Raw genomic sequence first — 23,390 nt, forward strand, 5'->3', positions numbered from 1 at the left:
AACCAGCCGTGTGAGCGTGCGCTGCTGTCACAACATAAGAGGCATGTGTTCAAGCAGATGTGTCCCTAGTAGACCAGGCAAGGTGCTAAGGGAACTTCTTCATTCTAAGAGCAGTGCTTGTTGTTGACATGTCGACACGGTGCGGGCATCTGTATGTGCAAGAGGGAGGAGAGAGAGAGCACGCCTGATAGTCACAGCAGCTTTAATTGCTCCTGGAAGCCATTTTTTGAATCACATTCACACAAATGTTCCTCTCGCCGTCTGCCTTTGTTTGATCTCAACCTTCAAACTACACGCATAAAAAACAACAATAACATGTGGCAGCAGGTAGTGTTTGTGACAGGAAGAAGGGGCCCTCTGGGATGTTCATTGTGTCTGGGTCCCGGGAACATTGTCTGACATGCTGTATGACATTTAACTGTGATGCGGCTGCCTGTTCACTGGTGTGTAGCCAATCTGCCTGTCAGCTCCGGTTCTCGGGCTGACTCATATTTGCTCTTTGTTGCTGCGCAGCCCGCTGTGAGTGACAGACGTCGGCGATGTGAGCGTTTGTCAAACCCGCACGATGGGGTCTTCTGTAGCGGTGGGAGATCCATATGTGCAGACTTTGTCTGACAGCCAAGTTGTCAGATGTTATATCACAGCAGAGACAGTCAGCAGTCAAGATCAACCCTGACGGGATCAAGCGCACAAGTGCAAGACTCGCTTGTGTGCTTGTGGAAGAGAAGTGTACCGTTCTGTGATGATTTGTTCATGACAATGCATGGTCATAAACAACCACAACATTACCTACTGGGAATCCTCTAGTTGTTTTGTGAACAAGAAAGAAGAAAGAAAAGACAATATGAATTGAATACAAGTCCTGAATTTAAAAACAGGGGCCCCTTGTTTACAGTGTTAATCGACAAATGGAACCCTGGTTAACATGGAATTAGAAAAATACTTACTACTTCGTACCTTTTTTTGTTAGTAGAAACGCGTCACTAGCATGGTGAGCCGAGTTTTAACAGGTAGTGCAAAAGGGGTATTCATGGGTTTTTCCTGGCCTTGTTCACCATCCCACCAGTTTTCATTTTGTAGATTTGTGTAATCCTGGAAAGAAATTAGTAACAAAAATACAGGATTTTTGCCTGGAAAGTGACAAAAGAGATGTGAAATGGAAAAGGACTGAACTGCCATAAGGTTAAGGCTGCGTCCCCTGGGTGATACCAACGAGAGAGTAAAAGATTATAGCATGTCAAGGGGACTTCATGTTGGCGAGCGGGTGCATATTAACATGTGCACGCTCTTCCCGCCTTCCGGGGGCCTCGGGTGTCTCTGCTCTGCTCTCCAGGTGGGCTTTGCATTTTTAATTGATACTGTCTATGGTAATTAACACACGTCTTCTCTGTGCAGCCGAAGGTAGCAATGAGAGAGGAAGAAAAGGGGCTGAGATGGAAATCAGTCATACATGAGGCAGGGGTGCATGTGTTTGTTTGGCAATAATGATCTTCTGCCTCTGGGTTCCTGCTGAGAATGTTTATCTCCCGCAGCAGCACGGCAAAAATAAACAATGCATCAATGTCTTACATACACACACACTTTCTTTTTGGCTAATTGCTTCTCTCGCTTTCTTCTTTAACCCTCCTGTTAGGTTGGTTTCTCAGGAACAGCAATAATGTTCCTGGGTCAATTTGACCCAGGCTATATTTAAGTCTTATTATTAACCACTTTCATAGCAAATATTTCAAATGAACCATTATTAAGAAGTTTTATCATGAAATACTATTTGTAGTTCTTTAACTTTGAAATGGGTCAGTTTGACCCGGGCAATGTTCAATTTTCCAGCAGCGCCCTGATAGTGAATTATAGCTCATAAATCGTTTTCAATGCAAATATGTCAAAATGAAGCTTTTTAATTGTCTGTTGATAAAAAAATCAGACATTTAACATTTAATTGAAAATATTTCAAAGTGAGCCATTTTAATTGAGAAGTTTCATAGCAAAAAAACAATGAGTAGTTTTTCAATGTTAAAATGGGTCAATATGATCCAGGCTATGTATAACGATCCAAAAGCATTCCGATAAACATTTAACATTTTTTGCAGATGAGACTTTTCAGAGCAAAAAAAAAAGGGTCAATTTGACCAATGTTTAACATTCCAAAACCAACACAATAAACTTATAGCTTACTAGTAACCCTTTTCATTGGACATACGTCAAAATGAACCATTTGTTATAGTCTGTCAGTTTGACCCGGTATTGTTCCCAAAGCATCAAGTTTTCATCGCAAAACATTTGTTATTGTCTCTTGGTGCCAAGTTTGATAGCGGAAAGCTAACATTTATTCTTTAACTTAAAAGTGGGTCATTTTGACCCACAACATAACATGAGGGTTAACCTGTACATACAAACTGAGTTCCATTCAGTGTTCCATTCGGTGTTCCGTACTCCTGTCTGCTGTGCAATCAAGTCTCTCTGTTTCATTTCCCCTCCCACTTGTGTTGCAACATGTCTGTTAATGATGCAGCCGCTGCCAACTTCCTGCCTCTGACAGAGAGCGAGTGAGCGAGCGGTGGCCCTGCTTCGGAATCGTACCACTCCCTATTCTTATCTCTCCACCCGCCCTCTCACTCTGTCTGCCTGTGTTGTTTTTCCTCAGAAGCGTAGCCCATGCGAGCAGCGTGAGGGCCGAGTGCTGCCGTTTCCTTCAAAGCGGAGACCCCAACATGTGAGAAGATGTCTATTGGAGGTTGCGCTTGTCCCGGTGAGTGCCTCGTCTGGCCTTGCTTTGCTGCACGTTGCCGTCACGTACATAACTTATGTAAAAAAAAGAAGAAGAGAGAAATGGGGTGGACGGGTGGGTGCAAAGTGGTAAAGTTGTGACCTAAAGCAAGGGTTACAGCAGGGGTCACCAACATGGAGCACCAGGTAGCCCCCAAGGCCCTGTTTTAAAAATAGCCCACCAGTGATGCAACATTGTGATTTCCTTGGAATGTTGCAGAAGTGATCATTTGAAAATGTTAACACATGCAGAGTTAATAGAAATAAAGTGATGCATATTTTTCTTACATGTCGCAATTTCTAAAACAGGATTTTTTTTTCTGGACTAAAAAAAAGGTGGCAAAAAACGGATTGCTTTTTACATTAAGTAGCACAGAAGAAATAACACTCAGGTCTCAAAAGGTTGGTGACCCTACATTGGATTCACATCAACACAACTTAAGGTTTTGCCTCAGAGTGATACACAATAAGTTTACTTCACTTTTCTGCTGCAAGTCTGCAAAAAAAAAAGAAGGGAAACGGATGCTCCTTTTCTTGCTCTCACTGCACTCCCCAATGATTTCAGTTTTGTTGCTCGGGTTTCAATAAGTTTGCTTATTGGCTGACAAATTCCATCATCACTTAAGGCGGGGTTTTTCAAAGCGTGCTCCGCGGGCCAGTGGTGGGCCCACAAACTGTCATTTCCAACTGCTGGGTCGGGACTCAAAAGTGGGTCGCGGACCCATTTTGGGTCACATGTCCGTCCAGTTAAGTTACTCTAGTCTTCAGAATAGACTCATTGTCTCTTTAGGTGTGAATGTGTGAATAGTTGTTTGTCAATATGTTACCTGTGATTTGCTGTTGACCAGTCCAGGGTGTGCCCTACTTCTTGCCCGAAGGTAGCTGGGGTAGGTTTCAGAACACCAGTGACCCTAATGAAGATAAGCAGTATAGAACATGAATTAATGAAAAAAAAAAAGTAACTGAATAAGGCTGCATAAAAAAAGTTGCATGCTTGACAACGCATTGGCATAGTTCTTATGCATGTTCCTGTTGTCTCCCTGTATGTTGTTTTTTATGCTTTGATTATGGAAAGGTTTAAAATGTTAAATGCAACCAATTGCACATGTTGCTTTTTTGTGTTGCCTTTTTTTCGCTCCAGGTTTTACCATGTGTTTTCTCTCGTCATTTGTCAGGTTTTTGCTGCCTGCTCTCCAATGAGAAGCAAAGTAATTGAAAAAGAGGGACAACCTTTTTCTTTTTAAGCTACGATTTATTTGCCCTCTGCTATCAGATATAACATTTGAGAGGTCATTTTGTTTTAGGTCTAGTCTATTTCCTGGCCCTTTCTTGTAGTCCCACCCCCTGCTGTTGACAGACTTCACTGTCTGGCAGAAACATTTAATGACATCCACGTGTGTGCGAAGGGTGCACGGGGAGGATTTGCAGTATTGCAGTGAATGTTGTGAAGCAAATATTAGCAAAGGAGAGAGGACGTGCGCATAGAGGACGTGAGCACGGAGTACGTGCGCTCGAGCAACCATCATGGAGGAGCATGAGCCTGCTGAGGCACGTTAAGCCTGGTGGATACCTAAAAAAAAAAAAAAAAAGCCACAGAGCAGCATGACTATGTATGTATGCAATAAATCACCTTATCTGAAGCTGCTTTGTTTACATTTTTGCATTATGGAGAATAGGTGGAGGATAACTCTTTTAGTGTACAGTGAACCACCACAAAAGGTCATACATAGAACTTTTTTTCCGATGTCACTGTTGTCAGCAACATTTGTGAGACCTAAACACTAAATCTCAGCCCAGCAAGCATCAGGCTTTTTCATGGGATTTTTGTGACATCTATTTCAAAATAAGGAGTAGTCTTAAGGAGAGGTGCTAAGAGAGGAAGTGTGCAAACAAAGCGAACACGAGTAAGATACACCCACCCTAAGTTAGTGGACTTGACTTAACTTCTTTTTACACTTGTGTGAAAATTATTTACTGTATGTTTTAAACTGTGAAACATGAGGTGCATATGTGAGGTCATAAAATGTTTTACACCTTAAACCCCAGATTAGAAATGTGCTTGCTCATGGGTAGCCAAATTTACTATTCATTAAAAACAAAAAGTATATTAGGGCCGCCCTGAAAAAAGAATCCCGCAGGTAGATAAACGGCATAATGTTACAAATACAAAATCGATAGAATTTTTTTTGTAAAAAAAAAAAAAGAAAGAAAGAAAGAAAAATCCGTATTAAACAGTTTTTTTTAATTTTTATTTTTTAGATACATTTGAATTTAATCATCAAGTGCAGGTTTAAGAGAAAAAAAAGTTTTGAATCAGAAAATCATGTCTGATTTACGTAAACCGAATCAAATCCTTACATTTTAAAATGTACCCTCCAAAAATTCAAATCGTCCCGCTTGCAAATGTACCGTTCTTGAATTTTATTGTCCCCCATGTGTGCCGCGACACGTATTGAATCCTCTTTTCCTGGAGAGACGTACACCCCTTGTGGCTTACAATAATATTCAATTGACTTTTTAGGAATACAGCCTCTGCCTCGTTGCTAATGAAGACATAGGCCTACTATGCTGCAATATTTTGGTACAAGGAAATAAAAAGTTTGAGAACCACTGATCCAGAGTATTTTACTTAACAATTTTGACAAATGCCCATGTTTGGGAAAAGCTGTTTAGACGTATTAATATTAGTTAATAGGGGTGTGAATTGCCTAGTACCTGGCGATTCGATTCGTATAACGATTCATAGGTCACGATTCGATTCATTACCGATTAATCCCGATGCGAATCTGTAAATTGATGATTGCGATTTTTTTAAACTCAAATTTAGAAAATACTAATCAGTAGACTTGCACATGTACACTGTAAGATTTGTATGAAAATGTATTTATTTATCTGAAAATTCAGGCTTATAACTGAGCCACTGCATTTAACAAACAGGTTGCAGTCTGTTTCATGTTTGAACAGCACTGAAATAAAATATTACGGCTTAATGTTCCATTAATATAAAAATTTTCCATGCTTAATGTGTAAATCCTGAATATTCCCATAAAAAATTGATGGTTAAAAATCGATTCAGCCGCATATCGAATCGATTTGAGAATTGCACGCTGTAATATCGCGATATATTGCCGAATCGATTTTTTCTAACACCCCTAAGTGATTTATTTTCACCATTAAGTTCTTTAAGTTTTGTGTGCTTGTGTGTTATTTCACACGCTTGTGGAAAAACAAGCGGTTCTTCTATTTTCGTATATCACTTTCTCTCTCTGTGGTTATCTGTTTTGTTCTTGGCTCTTCGCACAGTAATATTAGCCATTAAAGATGGCTGCACCGAGCACGTAACCACACTAATACGGGTCTTAATATGATGGCACACATCTGCCTGCTGGAAGTGCATTGGCGACCTTCTATTGTTGCTGTGACTTTGCCTTTTTTTAAGGCTTTGTTCTCTGCGCCCTAACGCAGTGGAGCCAATCACATCCTTTGTACTGACTAAATGGTAAAAATAGATTGCATGTATGCCCCCCCCCCCCCCCACACACACACCAAACACACCCACTCCGGCACACTCTCCCCTTGGCTCATCACTCTCACCCCCCTCCCTTCCATTCCTCTCACTCTTTGCCCTTGTTTCACTCCCCCTCTGCACTAACATCGCTGTTACCTCATGCAGAAAGTCACATGGCCCCTGACTGGAGAAAAGTGACTTCGAGCAGAGCCGAGATGGCAGCCTTTTATTTATTTATTTTTGGGGATTACACAACAACGCTGGCTTAAAGCGTCTTTCTTTATGCCTCTTCTCTCCACTCCTTACTGTAAACGAGATCAAAATGGCCGTGTGTGCGGAGGCAGGGAGGGAGGAGGAATGTGTGGGAGATGCTGGGGAGTCTGACATAGGGAAAGGAGGGGTTTTGCGGAGTGTAGATGGGCTACTGTGATGTCAACATCTGCTGCAGGCCTCTCAGCATGGCAGCGCAAAGCTGGCATGTGCCACCTAAGCAGGGAGGAGGATGAAATGAAATGAAGATTTAAATTTTAATTTTTTAAATCAGAGCACATCTTCAACTCCCGTCTTTAACACTTAAGGGCAGATTGAACGACTTTGTAAATACAAATCATCATACTTTTATGATAAGACTTAATAAATGTCTATTTGCTGAGATAGAATCTGAATAATGCGCACAGCGGGCGTGATGGAGAGAATGCAAATCAAGGTAAATGCTGGCAGATGGGAGCCGTTAAAGGAATTATACACCATAAAACAGGATTTACAAAGTACTATTTTACCAGCGGAGCCGTGCAGTCTCGAAAATATCAGCAGCCATGTTGATTCATTGCTTTTGAATTAGCAACCAACACTGTAGGCTTACAGAATTTGTACTTGAGGTGTGACATTGACATCTTTTTTTCTCTACACGTCGCCCCTATAAATCAGTTGTGCTAATATTCCTGTCAAATTTAGTACGGTGCCATAGGTGTTTCATTATTCAGTGGAACAGCTCCAGCATTAGTCTTTAAATAACTAGATGTACTGCTCCCATCTGTCTCTGCTAGCTAAGCAGCGGTGAAATATGTCTACACACCACACACAGTGTTGCAGTGAGATCAGGGAAAACACCCTTTTCTGCCCCCAACACACATCACTCCATTTGTACTGATTAACCCTGGTGGTGAAAAACAGTGTTTTTTAACCTTGTTGGACATATTGAACCCCACCAGTTTCTTATGCACATTCACCGAACCCTCAAAACAAAAGCAAAACAGTACTACTATCTAAACAAATTTTTAAAGGCTTCTCAAATTGTTTTTAGGCCAACGGACCCCGATTGGGGAGCATTTGTCCAAGAACCAAAGCATAATTATATACACCTCCTTAATGCCATGCCCCCCCCAGAACGTTTTAACCTAAATATTAATTACATGTATATTGGAAAAAAAATGGCACCAAACTCAAATTAATTGAAGTCAGTACTGTCTATCCATCGTTGCTAAGATGACGTGCACTGTCTCCATTAACTACGGATGTAACGTTCACGGCAATATCGTGATATTAAAACTGCCACAATATCGTCGTCGTCATGTCGCCATATTAAAAGCAGCACATATGTTGAAAATGCCAAGTTGATTTCCATTCATGCAGTTCTAGCACCCTCTGGTGGTTAGTTTTTTTGTGCAGTTTAATTTTCATACGGCATGATTTGGCCTTTCTATGTTTAAAATACACACTAATTGTCAGATGTAGGGGAATGTAATATGCTTGTGAATCGAGTCAATATGTGGAGGAACTCGATGTGTGCGTGCATTTGCAAGTAAGTGCCTCAATATTAAGTGGTGTTAGCGATTGTATGTTATGTGCATTGCTGTTATGCACAAAAGCACAATATTGTTTTTTTCCCCGTATGAGCTCCCCCCCCCTTTTTTTTTTTTTTACAATATCGTGATCTTTTTTAATATCGCCATCCTCCCCACAATATCGTGATAATTATAGCATCGTGAGTTTCATATCGTGATAATATCGTATTGCGATGTTTGGATATCGTTAGATCCCTGCTAACAACGTGGCTGTGAAGAAAGACCAGCTAGTTGCCAGTGTTGCCATCTTACTCACTTTGACTAGGAACTTTTCCAACTGCTCTAGTTACTTTTTTGCAACCCACTACAACCATTATGTAAGTAAGTGTCAAGCCAGTGTCTTTCCACGATGTAAAGGAACCTCTTTCGAATATAGTAGAAAAAAAGTGTTAAAAATGCACATCGATTCAAATGTGTTTCCAAAAATAGCTATTAATATTATTATTTCTTCTTATTATTATTATTCATTATTATTATTTTTTGTTTGTTTGCGTCTATTAGTGCATATAGCTTGTGTCTATTAGTGTATATAGTGAATTCTAACTAATTCTATGCCTGTAAAATGATATTCATAATAATTTGGTGGGGTTTGAAAAATGTCTTGTTTCTTCCTTAATTATGGAAGTAAATTTGTGCCATCGAAGTGTGAATTTGAATTTCTACCACAAAAAAAATTTCAGCATTGAATTTACTAAAGGTGATTTTTTTTCTGCATAGAAAAAAATGTAAAAATAAATAAATAAAAATAGTCAATTCATTTTTTAAAATCTGTGTAAAAACAATCCAGTTGCAAAAAATAAACAGCAAAAAATGTAGAAGCAACATCCAGGTAACTACAAGGAAAAGCGAAATCAAACTCAATGGGACATGGATTAGCTTCCATACTTTATGAGCAAGGATGATACAGTGTGTGCAGAGTCTCCAGCAGAGGACAGTGTAGCTCCTTCTTTCTCGAGCTTCCACAGCACTTGGCAATCATTGCATTCAAAAAACACCAACTATGAATGTTGCCAGAACAGCTTTCCCACACATTCTCCTTTAATTCCTCTTGCATTAGTTATAATGTATTCCATCACAAGCTTTGTAAATGTTAATAAGGCTTATAAGGAGTGGCAATAGTATGTTAAATAAAATAAAAAATAAAAAAACTGAAAGGGAAATCTTGTAGAAGCTTGTTTACAATAATCTGAAATAATGGGTTCTAGAAAAGTAGGTGGGCTGTTTAGTCTATTTAAACAAAACAACTCAAACGCTCACAATATATATATATATATATATATATTATTATTTTTTTTTATACAGTTTACAGTATAATACACACATAAATTATTGCATTATACAATATTTTTTCATTATTTTAAAATTAAATCTAGTATGGCACTTGAAAAACATTCTAAAGACGTGACCCTGTCTCGGGCGTTTCTAGCCCATTTTTGGGGCTGCTGAAGCACCCCTAAATTGAGTCCCAGTCCTCCTTAAATTTAAGAGATTATTTTGTTTATTTTTTTATGTGTTCTTTTTAAACAAGCTACAGATGTGTATTATCATACAGTACTTTGTTGAAACAAAATATTACCAACAAAATTACAGCAACACTGCCACAACCTCAAAAATGGATCGTTACACACCATATCCCTCCCACCATGCCCGACCGATTTGTACAGATAAATATGATGCTTTTCAATTATACTGACAGTACACTCGTGGTGTAAGTAGTTAATACCTGGCTTATGTGGAACATTTCTTACCTTCTGCCACTCAGTACCTTACCAAAACACTATTGTCATTACTTGTTCTGACTGAGTACATTTACCATGCTGTCAATAAACCTTTTAAACATTTTGAAAGGCCATGTAAACACGCACAAAAAAACAAATATGCTAAGGCTCCTTTTGTAACAGGAATTCAGAATGTCTCGATTGAGCGGGACATTAGTTTTGCCTTCTGCGCCTGCTCTCTTCTTCTTCTTTTTCTTCTTCACTGATCTGAATATATGACTGGATAGCCGATAGCTCATACACGCTCGTGCAAGCTGTTGAAGTCACAGGGCGGCCATCTTGCTCATCCCATCTCGCGAGCAGAGTACTGTATAAACTGTACGGTATACATACAGATCAGACATATATTGTACATGTCGTAGGCAGTTAGTGTAGGGCCGGGGGCGGGGGTGGGTGGCTTGTGGCAGTTTGGTCACTATTTTTTAACAAGTAAAAATAAAAAATTAACAAGTCGACGGTATGTGCTGCTTTGAAGACCCCCTTTTTCTTTTATCGCTCAGTTCCTTTGACCCAGAGGCATCTTTTGCTGAATTACAGTTAGAATTCTTTAGTTTAAAAAAATACAAGTTTCCTCCTGTAAACATCATTTATCGTATAATTTATACATGTATTTCAGGCAAGTTGTAAAATGTCTGAATTCCTCTTGTTTATGTTTAGCAAATTTAAAACATAAATCATGCTGTTTCTACTAAGTACTGACTCAAATGTTGGGATTTATATAGCGCTTTTCTAGACACTCAAAGACACTTTACAATAGAATGGATACATTATTCATGCACTCACGCATTCACACTGTGGTGGCGCTAAGCTTCTTAAGTAGCCACAGCTACAGCAGGCTGAAGGAAGCGTGGCTGCCAATGTGCGCCTACGGCCCCTCCGACCACCACCAAACATTTGCACCTTCCATACACCAGTGTGAGTAGCATTGGAGGCAATGTGTGTGAAGTGCCTTGCCCAAGGACACAACAACACATGACTTGGGGAGAGCGGGGATCGAAACAGCCGAACTTCTGGTTACTGAACGACTGTAATTGTCTGCTCATTCGGGTTATGCCAAATGTTTCAGAAACCAGAATTTTGACCTTAAAGAGATAGTTGACTCATTGAGCCATTTTCAGCAGTAAGAAGTTAATATTTTGTCCAGAATGAATTTGATAACGTCATTATTTTTCATGTACAATTAATACCTTTAAAAACTTAAATTTCCCCTTGCTGTCGACTGAAGATGACATCACCTGTGCTGAGGAAAAAGATAACCAATCATGGCTCAGTTTGCTGACCAAACCCAGAAAACAGGTGAGCCGTGATTGGTCGTTACCTGAGCTCTGAGCACCTTTGATGTGGTTTTCAGTCGACAACAAGTGGAAAATTTAGTTTTTAAAGGTATTAATTGTAACGTGAAAAATAATGAAGTTATCAAATTCATTCTGGACAAAATATTAACTTCTTACTGCTGAAAATGGCTCAATGAGTCGAGTATCCCTTTAACCTGAATGTTGACTACATGTAAACGTAGTGACTGTTGCTGAATTTAATTTCAGCTGGCTGTTTATATTGTTAGGTAGGAGTAAACTGACATTTTTGTTTTTCTAGCTAGGAAAGGATTCAGGTGGTCAGAGGCAGCCTCACGTTTGAATTGGAATGGGAGAAGCTAGCTGTTATGTCCTGTTAAATATTAAGGCCAAGGTGCTACTGAAAAAGTGTCATGTTTTTCTTTCATAAACGTGGGAATAAAATTGTGTTGAAATGTAGGTTAAATTGATCTTCACCCCAAAACCTCTGACCCTAGAATTGTCCCTTGCTGTCCCTGATGGGAAACACTGCCCCCTACCCACTCACATGTAAAATGAACATTCTCCAAAAGTTACGAGTAGCTGTGATCTGATGTGGGGATTTACCAGTAAGAGTCCCTGGTGGCTGGCTTCTGATGTATTTACTCGCAGCCTTTCAATAAAACCCGCTTCACGTTCCTCATCTGCTCTCCTGCTTTATATAATTACACAAACTGACTAAGCGAAAGCCTCGACCAATTGAGCTTTAAACGCACTTAGAGACCACAAAGGCTTTGCTGCTCCTTCATATCTATTATTGCTTGTAAACATCAGAGTGGTTATTGATTAAAAGTGAGGCTGCAGATTAGATCCTTACATAAGATGAGGCGAGGAAAGGATCAGGCCTGTGGTCTAAAAAGGATTTGAGCCATCAGCAGAGTCAATCGCTTCCCAAAAGCCTTTACAAAGACGCCTTGAATTAACTGGCCTGATTAACACTCATCACTGCTGCAGACTTACCGCGCCGTGCAAGCCAGAGCGCTTGATCATACTCCAGACGCTATGGAGATGAAAGCAAACGCTGTTCTAAGACGGAGAAGGTCAGGACAGTACAAATTAATTTCATCATCATCATTTCATTACGCTGGGATGATGATTAAGACTGAGGAAATGGATTCCATTGCCTGATTCATCCAACAGAACAAATGAAAGATAAGGCTCCATAAATCATGTGCACATTTTCTTCATCAAACATCAAGTTGCAATGGTTTTGTTTTGATCAAACTATGTATTTGCACACACACAAAAATTAACATGATAGTTCAAAACTAATCTTTGAATTCACATGGTTGCATGTGTTAAAGTGTAAAATAATACAAAAGTGCTCTTCCATGTCCCAAGGGGGGGATAAAATACATTTTACACCACTATTCATAAGAAAACCGAAGACAGCGCCGACAAATTGTGTGCGTTTTGTGGCCTGTGCAGCAACAAAGTAACATAAAATCATTTACTGTGTGCTTGATGTCGAGTCTCTGCTGGACTGTAACAACTTTAGGGTTGGGGTGATATAGTGAAATTGTAAAAAAGTGTGTGTGTGTGTGTTGAATCATACAGTAGACGTCTGCTCTAAAATATAATGAAAATAAAGGATTGTATTCCTTGTTACAAACAGCTTCCACAAAGCTACTGTATGTAAAGTTATTTACCCTGGCTTGTACAGCTTCCGTCAGGCTACCGCACTGATTTTGTCTGCCTCACAGTTCTGAGTTTTGCAATTCAAATCAAAAATTTCTCAAGGTACTCTAGCATCCTCCCACATTCCAAACTTTTTGGGAGAGGTGCACACAGTTACTCCGTTCGTTGTTCCCTTTCCCAGGACCTGTGATTACGGCGGTGCTGCCAACAATGACAAGCAACACTTTTACATGTGCAACTATTAATTTACAAGTAGTAATAACGGTAAAGGGTCACAGTTAGTGCTGTCACTATCAAATATTTTTAGAATCGATTAATCTATCGGTTTTTAATCAATTAATCATTTTAATTTTGCATTAAAGTGTTAAACTGATTACTGTTTATTAACCAGTGATTAGTGGGTATTTTGTACTTTGCATTTGTATAGTGATTAAAATGTAGTATTTTACCAGTTTGGTCATTGTTTTCCAAAGTAAAAACAGATTTTTGCAAATGTCTTATTTGGATTAAAGACAGAAGATAATCGGTCTTCTTTCATGAAGGACTACAGAAATCAGTGAACAATTACTGTTGATATGCTGAAATCAGACGATTTGGAAAATTTTAAATTAAAAAATGGCTCAAAAGATTACTCGATTATTAAAATAGTTGTTGTTTAATTTGATGATTGATTACTTATTGATTAATCTATTAATTTTGACAGCTCTAGACATTGTAATAGATGCCCGTAATGCCACCGATATTGCTAATCACCATCAACAGAATTATCGCAAATAAAATTTGAAAGCACTTATTAATTTCAGTTCTTAGTTAGTTCTTAATAGAGTTCTTAAACCTAATCTATTTACATGTGAAAATATGTTATTTCCTTAGCTAATCAGTTAATTATAGTGACCTTAAATGTAAATAATACAATACAAAATGCAAAGAAAATATTATTATCATTACCATGGACAATTTTACATATTTTTTTACATATACTACAAGTGGAATTTTGTTACAGATGTTAGCAAGCATAATGGAAGTTGACATGCTTGATTTACTTTTGCGGGCAATGATCTGCACCGCAGGCCTTGAGTTTGGCACAGAGGGTGTAGCCTGTCCACCTTTTGCCATTATAAAACAGATAAGTTAAAGATTTCGGCCAGTATATGGACAATTCCGAGTCAAAATGGCGGTCTTACTCGGTGAAAGCCAGCTCTCCACTCATTGAAAAACATTGGATTTTGGATTGTTGATTGCTGATTATTTTGATTTCAAAATGTGATAAAATGTCATTTGAATACTATAACAGAATGCCTGCAGAGGCCAAAGTGTGATATGAAGAGAAATGGGACATAATTGGTCTAATGTTAAATAAATGCCCTTCAAACAGCCAAGAGGCACATGATTAAAAATGAAAGAATCAAAACCGCGTACGTATGTACATTAAGCTAATAATGTAAAAACAGTTCCATAGAAAATTTAAATGTGCGACGTGCGAGCTAAAAAGACTAGCAAATGGCACATTAGCTAGCACGGAGCTGTGGTCATTGATTTTGGGTTGAGTTAGCCCGGCCAGCCAGTCTACACTCTTTTAATATTCTATACAGAGTAGGACATTTGCAACAATAATTTCAGCAATTTGGACGATTAGAGTTATGTTTTACCTAATTTTAATTAGTTTGATTACAAAAACGAGTAAACATCACTCCGAGGAGAGCGGATGGGGCTTTACTGATAATGATGCAAACTGGTTCTGAGAGTTTTGTATGCTCGTCACAGGCAAAAGCAATACAATACACCATTTGTTTTCACCGAGGAAGGAGCGTTGCATTGTGGAAATATCAGAAATATTAGGAATTGTCTATAAGCTTTATGAGCATATAAAAGGCCCACATTTTACACAACAGCATCAGTATTCATACTTTTTTGTGACATTTCATTTTAAGTTTTACTGCAAGCCGAATGCGCTGGCTCATAAATGTTGGGAACAGCTGATTGATTTGAACGTGTGAGGAGAGCAGTGTGTAGCCTATGTGGTTCTCAACATGCTCCATATATATAAAGTAGCTTGAAATAACTTATGTTGTGAATTTGGGCTTCAGAAATATCAAATGCATGTATGTTTTTGTTTTTTAATTACGCGCGCCAGAGTACGCGCAAATGGGCGGAGCCTTTTTACTTCATCAAGTATCGACGGACTGGCTGCCTGGAACAAAGGATACTGAACTAGTAGTAGCGGTAGATGGGGACCACCGCGCACGTATGCTAATGCATTTTTATTTTATTTTATTTTAAATACAATTAATTTACCCTCAAATATACACATACACGCACACCACGCACACGCACACACACACGTATATACATTTTACCAGTAGTCGCTTGTTGGTTTTCGTTTCCTCCCCGGGTAGGCGTCTTATGTGTTGGGACTATACAAGCGCTCTCCCAAGCGACAGAGCTTGGAGCCTTCCGTCCAGCCTCTCCGGCTAGCATCGACGCTAGCTGGCTAGGAACAACTCCGCTTTTCGGTGGCATTTTCTCTGCAGGTAACCGCACCTCACACATGCGTCACGCGTCCCTGTCCTCGCCGTCAGCTCATTGCAGGTCACGAAATACAAGCGAGGGACGTTACTAACGGTGACGTAGCGACAAGGTTAACATAGCTTAGCAATGGCACGCGTCGTTCGTGATATGGATGCGGCCCTGCGTCGCCGTTTACACAAGCCCCGGTGTGTTTGTGTGTGTATGTGCACGCGCGGCTCCTTGTTTAGTACACTGTGTAATAACGCACCACCTGGAGAGTGCTTGTCGATGTAATTTTGGTGTTGTTGAATGTTTCATTTGATGCTGGTCACTTTGAGCATCCGTCTGTTTGGACGGAGCTCCATTGTTTGCAAGAGTGGTGAGAGCATCGATGAAAGTGTCGATAGTGAAGATAATGACATTGGCATTGGTATCGATCATAATATGACGTAGTTGAGTTTTCGCTTCTTTAATATGTATTTCATCCTACATGGAAGCTTGTTATTGAGTGCATTTACTGACATTTAAACAAGGTATGTGACACACACAAAAATCAGCAAAACCAATGCTTCAAAAGGAATCCCGACTGTAATGACAAGTTTGCTCCATATGCAGTGTTTCTCACACCATGTTAATACTTGGGCGGGCCACCCAAGTAAATTGGCCACCACCCAACAAGTTTTCAAGAAAATGTATTAAAAATATATTTTTAAAAAACGTGTCGCGACAGGATATACCTCATGTAACGTTAGTTCACCGTCACTCACCTTTGGATCGTGAGGCTAGAGGAGATGTAGTAACAAGACTGAGAAACACCTCCCGTCCAACCCGCCTCCCATCCCTAACGCCGGAGCCCACCCACCCGAGTATATTTCAAATCTGTGGGAAACACTGCATATGATTTATTTGGTTGACTAACTATGAGATTCATTTTTCAAAAGTAATTTCCAGTTTAATACATTTGGTAGAAACTTTATTTGTACGTACGGTCGTACGTCGCCATTGTTGTTTACGTCACAACACATTCTACTTAGTGTCGTATAATGGCTGTACATACCAATAAAGTTTCTAACCAATGTATTAAACTGCAAATGATTAAAAAAAAATGAATCTGATAGTTATGTTTGTAAAAACCAAATGAATCATATGGAGCAAACTTGTTATTACATTCGAGGTTCTTTTTAAGTAGGTCGGTATGCAGTGGTACCGAGTACTGGCACTTCTCAATTTGAGCCTCTAGCTCTGATACGTATCAGTAAATATTAATAAAGTTGATTGCGTTTTGTTGGCAGCCCCCACTAGTGTTTTATGTATATGTCATATTAATGTTTCAAATATTAAATCACTCCCTAAATTATTTACTGAGGAGGGTCACCTGTTTACTGAGTTTAAGTCATGTGACGTTCGCCTTGATTGGTTGTTACCGGAGCATTTGTGATGTAATTTTCAGTCGACAGCAAAATGTGCAAAATGGCCGAGCCCTGAGATGGATAAAAACAGGTGGATTTTGCTGCTTAATTCATATACAAACACAATAACGATAATAATAATAATGCCATGTTTAGACTAGTGGGGGTGCATACAACATATTAGGGCTGCACAATATATCAAAAAATGTTCTTTCGATCAGTGGTGTAGTGGTCCCTGGAGAAGTCGGTATACTCTTAATTTTCACAAGTTTAAAAAATTAAGTAGCCAATAAAAACATTGTCTTTAACCTCTTTTAGAAAACTGTGACATGTAAGAATTAGAAATCAATCAGTCATTTGTACTCGCTCACAATAATAAAACTATCATGGCTGGTTAAGAACAGTTTGTAGTTACTACTGGTAACGCAAACAGCCTGAAATAACATAAAATGTATATGTCATGACTCATGACGCAAACGCACAGTATAAATAATATGTTATAAAAAAAATACAATATTTAGTGAACAATGAACAAAAAATAGTGAAGAACAGTCTGGTTAGACTTCAGTACTGTTTTGGTCTGAATCAAACTATTTGTCCCCATTCTTGTGTTTTAACTTACTTTAAAATCAAGTACCAGCCTAGCTACTATAAAACTAAATTAGAGCATTTAGTTAGTGTGTAACCAGCAATGTCCACCCCGGGGATCAAACTCACATCGCGATTAAGTGTCCCGTGTATGAAGGTAAATCAGTAAATGATATGCGCTAAATTTCTGGGTTGCCTTTGCGGCTCGGGAGAACAATTTAAAGGATTCTTTTGCAATATGCATATCGCAAAGACATGCAATAAGTTTCATATGGAATTTTATGCTTTTATCTGAATTTGACCCGTCAGCCCCTAACTAAAATTTGCACCGCCATCGAATAGTTGAACATTATCGAGAGGTAATTACCATTAATAAACAAAAAATATATTTGGTTTGCTTATTTTGCTGCATGAAAAATTTTATTCTTTCATTAGATAATCAAAATGTAATTTCTTTTGATTTATGTTAAATATCACAATAATATCGATATCGCTATTTTCAGCAACTATATCGCACATCGCATGATTTTCCAATATGGTGCAGCCCTACAACATATTATTGTAAAGACAAATTTTCGGGGTTGAGTCGGTTGACTTTCCTTTTAAAACGTCAGTAAAAATCAGTGGAAAAATAGCTCACAGATAAACAACTTCTAATTCTTCTTATTTGCACTAATTCAAACAAACAATATAAGGGCACTAACTAGAAAAACGTTTCCCCCACTTGCTGTGTTTGTGTGTTGCATAGTGTAAAACATATATATATATATATATATATATATATATATATATATATATATATATATATATATATATATATATATATATATATATATATAATATGTTTCTTTTGGCATTTCAATTTCCGTCCCTTTTTTTTCTTTTTCAAAAACAGGATTTTTTTTTATACAAATATCCGATGCACAAACTTACTTACTGGTTTATCAGTGTGTAACATAAAAAAAATAGGCAAAAATGTTGGTCTTTGTTTCCCAAAGGAAAAACAATTGTTTTAATTTGATCAAAAATAATGGATGGATAAAGATAATCAGTCCACTATCACGGTGGATGACAGAAATCTGAGAACATTTACTGTTGAGGAGCTGAAATTCCAAGCATTTGGACAATTTTAAGTTAAAAAACATATCTACATGATTAATCTTTTCATCAAAAATAATTATTGATTCATTTGATAATCGATTACAGGGAGTCTTCGAGTTACGACTGGCACTACGCTGGCAATGTGACTCGAATTTTGACTTAAGTCGGATTTCCACGTTAAAGTCGAGATTTACATCAAAATAATTTGTACAGTAATTTAAAAAAAACATATTTGCGCGACGTGGAAGAGCCGGAACCAATATTGCCACACGGACATTCATTGCTGGCGTACAGCAGAGTGGAGCTAATTCAAATTTAAACACGGAATGTGGCGTGCCTGATGGCGAGCTTGACCTGCTCGATTGGACGTCCGTTGCTGGAGGTACATAACTTTAAATAACTTTAAAATGGTCTGACTACTGTGGGAAAATAACGAAAAGAAGGTGCTACAGACGAGGCACGGGCGCCGTAAAGTCGAAGTGACGTAGGTCGTGTACGACAAAACTCGAGAACTCCCTGTATTTGTCAAGTAATCGATTAATCTATTATAAACCTGCACTTGTTACAGTGACATAGCAAATATATCTTGAGTCACTGTCCATCTTTGCGCCATACAAAACAACGGTGGGCCTGTAAGGACAACTTTACATTAGCATAATGGTCATATTGTACCTCCCAAAAAAAGTGCAACCAAATTCTGTGTTGTGGTCGCACCGGTGCTACGAGTGCAAAAGTTAGTGTCAAACCCCGAGTTACAACTTTGGAACCGAAACATGGTCCCGTATGATTTCACATGAATGAATCAGTGTTCAATCATACTAATCCAAATCAATCCATACCAAAACCATACTGACTTCAGGACCCATCTATACAAAAAAAATGCATACATTCTCTTTACCGCTTTTTCTCACTCACGGGACGCAACCTGAATTTATGCATAAGTCGCTGACCTGAGCTAAGTAGTTCATTGCTCGGCGTTTGTAACCCGGAAATTCCACATCTGTACCGTTGTTAACTGAGGACCGCTTTATATGTGCAACAGCTACAGACAAATTCCTTGTGTGTTTTAACACACTCGGCCCAAAAAAAAAAGATTCTGATTATACACAGAAACATGGTGTGCAAAAGCTGGCTTTTACTGTACATGCAGTTTAGAAGGGGCTTTGGACTAACACCAAAAATGATGCTTTGGCTGCCCCATCAGTGGGAAGATTAAACAAGTAAAACCCATCTAGGCAGCGTTGCAGTCAATTTTGTGTTGGTTTTAATCTGGCAAATTGACAGTGATGCACTGTTTGCGTGTGAATTGTGACTATTTTAATTATCCATGCACCACCTCAGGTGCAGCATGTTCATGCCCCACATAAGAATATCGCCAACAAGCAGGCCCGAATGATCCAACAGTCTATTGCGGTGCCATAATTAATGTCTAATGAAAGCATGTGTGGAGAGAGTGGCTGGTTCTAATGAGGCAGACAGGCTCATATTTCCAAGGAATGCCCCCTCCCACTCCTCCTGTTATCCCTCTCTGCCGCTGTCTGCTAGAGTTTAAGATACCATTAGTCGGACGGACCGCTGCCTGTGTGAGGTCTCACAGAATAGATGTGTTCCCATAGATGCTCTATCTGGCCAGACAAGGGTTAACAACAGCCAGGCTGGGTGGGCAGTAGGGGGATGGGTGGAGCAGGCAACTGGAGGAGGGGGTGGGGTTGGCGGGTGGGGGCGATGTACACAGTGCAGATGGTGATGGGCTCTTGTGGAAGGGAGGGATTCCTATGTCAGCATGGATGCTACAAGAACCGGCCAGATCGTGTTTGTTTTTCTTGCCCATTTAGCAGATTGAAGATGCATTAGCTAATGAAAGCAGCCTGGAAAGGCTAGAGGTGGGGTGGTGGTGGTGGGGAGGGGGCATTCAGGGGAATAAAACACATTTCAGACAACACATTTTTATTGGAGCGAAAGGCAACAAAGCAGCTAGAGTTGGATTACTTGTGGATGATGTTGTGATTTGGATGCAGCTACATCGAAAGCAATCTTCTGTAAATCTTTACTCTTCTTCCCACACCCGCCCCTGCTCTCGCGCTATCTCTGCGCAGGCTGTTCGTCAAAGTCATTCAAGCTGTACTCTCCCAAGGAACCCCCCAACGGCGGCAGCTTTCCCCCTTTCCACCCAGGCGCTATGCTGGACCGAGATGTGGGGTAAGTCTCTCTGAAGCGCACTGACAACAGTCCTTTTTGTCGGAAAATAAATACTATCATTTGCATTTGTATGTAGCTGGATTTTGATACGTCCATAATGTATTCACTGGCCAAAACCTTACAAAATTATGCAAGAGCTACACCAAAAATTATACTTTAATGAGAAAGTGATAATGCTCAGTTTGTATCATAAAATCTTTATTTTAACTGGGCAGGTAATTTTTTTCTTTTAACATATTCATATTTGTCACACAAAGGGCAAAAACAACCATACCCCAAATTTGTAACTGTACATGAAATTAGTATGCTTACAGTTTTGCAGTCCAATCAGTCACAAAACCTCTGTGTCTTGACACCCTTTTCTTCTCATTTCACCTTATACTTGTTGAGGCTGCAAAAAGTATAGCAAAAAGCGCAACATGCACAGAGTAAATAATCATTTGGTGGCTGAGCTGGGGTCTCGGGAGTATGCGATCGTCTCAGATGACAGCCATTCAAACACTGTTGTATGAATGCTGAAAGCATTATTTTTCTCCTCACTTTTTGGTCAACTTCTAACTCCCACATCATACATCCGATTGACACCTTTCCAATTTCAACATGCGCCAAAAATTCATGCATCCCGGGCTATAATTTACACGGCAGTTATGTGGTCGGGCAATATCACTGATCTGTATATATTACTGGATAGCCAATAGGCCAAGACTTTTGAAGCCGCGAGGCCGCCATATTACTCCGCCCAATAAATGTTTCTTGGCATACGATCCTATACATTTACAGTATTGAAATTGGAGAACATTTGAGACAGTACTTAGTATAAACAGCATGATTTATGATGTTTTACATTTGTTCAACATAAACAAGAGGACCTCAGACATTTTACAACTTTAAATACATGTATAAATTATATGCTTAGTGATGTTTACAGGAGGATTCAACTTTATTTAATTAATTGATTAAAAGGAATTGTGCAATAAAAGAAAAAATGGGTCTTCAAAACAGCACATACGTCCACTTGTTAAAACTTGTTTTCAATGTCATTTGCAGTTCAAGTTATTTAGTATCATTCAATTATATTTAATAATTAATAATATTCACATTAACTATCTTTCAATATCCTTAATAAACATTTCACATGCATTCAAATATTAGCATTCAGCTTTCAGCATGCACATCTAGTTCAAATGTATGTTTTTATTTTTTAAGTTTATATGATGATTTTGCACATATTCATTACTGCATTAACGGCGAGCCAGTATGTTGAGTCATTTGAAGCTGACTAAATGCAATTTAATGTTGCTTTTCTAAATAGTGAACTCAATCAATATAGCGAACGTAACACCACAGAAATAGGTCGTAACATGCGTGAACATCATAATTATAAAGCAACTTTCATTCCTGAATTGATGCTTCCCGATTCTGATTGTTTTTGTGTCTACTGTCAGGCCTACAGCCATGTATCCCCCATCATACATGGAACCAGGAATGGGGTGAGTTCAGAGCCTTGCAAATAAAGTTGGAATTCATAGTGTCGTCAACGTGGGCTTAACATTTTTGCTGACAAAGACTAACATTGTAAATCTGCTGTAATTACTTGGCTCACACATGTTTACTGAGGGATTTGACATGAGTGCAGCTTGAACTTCATACCGAGTTTTGAATTTCCCATTTCCTGCTCCAGGAGACCCACACCGTATGGAAACCAGACAGACTATCGCATGTATGAGCTGAACAAAAGGCTACAGAACTGGACGGAGGTGAGATGTCATGCAATTTATTTGGAGAGATTTAGAAACTCAACAAACACACCTCGCTCTTTTCATTTTCAAGGCGGTTTTAATAACATTCTGAGCTGTGCGTGTACTGCGGCTATGTTTTTAACATTTACCTCCCAGCTGCTATTTACTTGTGGCCTAACATGGAAGATGAGAGTGCAAAATTAATCCAGAACACTCTCGACTTCATTTACATTCAGGCTCTAATAGGATTATCTGATCAACCTGGTTCAAATGTAATTGGAGTGCCAACTGTTTAAATGGCCGAGTGAGCGCCCAGCTCAGTGGGCAATAATGGGACGCACATTTTCCCTCAGTGTCTGCAGACACGGCAACAAACACATGCATGTTGACCTCTGCGCATTAGAACGATTTTAGATGCAATGTACTGTAATTCCGTGTTCAGCAAAACTTGTGAATCCAAACAAGGATTTTTTAATAAAGTTTAAATTGTTAACTTCCATCTGGAATGAGATCAGATGAGTTTTGTTGACTTGTGGTCATATGCAGGATTGAAAGTTGTCTGTGGTTCCTCTTTCAGGATTGTGACAATTTGTGGTGGGATGCTTTCACCACTGAGTTTTTTGAGGACGACGCAATGCTCACCATAACTTTCTGCCTTGAAGATGGACCCAAACGATACAGTAAGATTAAGGCCCGCCGCATGCCGAGCGACGCTGCCACACTCGTATCGTCGCGCAGTGTGTAGGGTTTGGCAACTCGTTTTCATGAGTTGCTCACCATCGATCACTAGTTTTGCCTCATACTTTGAATCGCAGATGGACGGTGTTGCAACGTTGCATATGTAACGCACATTCAAAAATGTTGTGTCATATCAAATGTTCAACAAGAATATGTGTATCCGGATGTAGTTAGAAAGAGATAATCGAGCTGAATGGGTCAAGAACCATACGAGATCATTCATTAATTAGTCACATGACAAACTCT

The 23,390-nt window shown here is 39.1% G+C and overlaps 1 protein-coding gene and 1 long non-coding RNA gene across 7 annotated transcripts in view; one reads left to right on the forward strand and one right to left on the reverse strand.

Moving 5' to 3' along the window:
* The window catches only part of ldb1a (LIM domain binding 1a), a 35,315-nt gene that overhangs the window by 1,074 nt on the left and 10,851 nt on the right, over positions 1-23,390 (forward strand). For 2 of the 5 annotated variants that reach the window (XM_086092625.1, XM_086092624.1), the window contains exons 2-6: positions 2,642-2,746; positions 20,565-20,667; positions 22,113-22,157; positions 22,349-22,424; positions 22,984-23,086. In XM_086092625.1, coding sequence (XP_085948751.1) covers positions 2,719-2,746; positions 20,565-20,667; positions 22,113-22,157; positions 22,349-22,424; positions 22,984-23,086 — 355 coding nt within the window. In that variant the 5' untranslated portion in view covers positions 2,642-2,718. Of the gene's footprint in view, positions 1-2,641; positions 2,747-15,018; positions 15,108-15,258; positions 15,394-20,564; positions 20,668-22,112; positions 22,158-22,348; positions 22,425-22,983; positions 23,087-23,390 lie in introns of those variants that run through there. The other 3 variants (XM_086092622.1, XM_086092623.1, XM_086092626.1) reach the window with 3 other exon arrangements.
* LOC147164076 (uncharacterized) lies at positions 234-15,553 on the reverse strand. Of its 2 annotated transcripts, none has more exons than XR_015096844.1 (3): positions 15,220-15,553; positions 3,591-3,674; positions 234-1,092 (listed from the first exon to the last, which is right to left on the reverse strand). It is a non-coding gene; the product is annotated as an uncharacterized LOC147164076 (long non-coding RNA). The 2 variants fall into 2 exon arrangements; XR_015096845.1 differs by having other exon boundaries at positions 15,213-15,553.

Source organism: Leptonotus elevatus, chromosome 13 (assembly GCF_054856555.1).
Source record: "Leptonotus elevatus isolate MCC_2025b chromosome 13, RoL_Lele_1.0, whole genome shotgun sequence".
Classification (NCBI taxonomy): domain Eukaryota; kingdom Metazoa; phylum Chordata; class Actinopteri; order Syngnathiformes; family Syngnathidae; genus Leptonotus; species Leptonotus elevatus.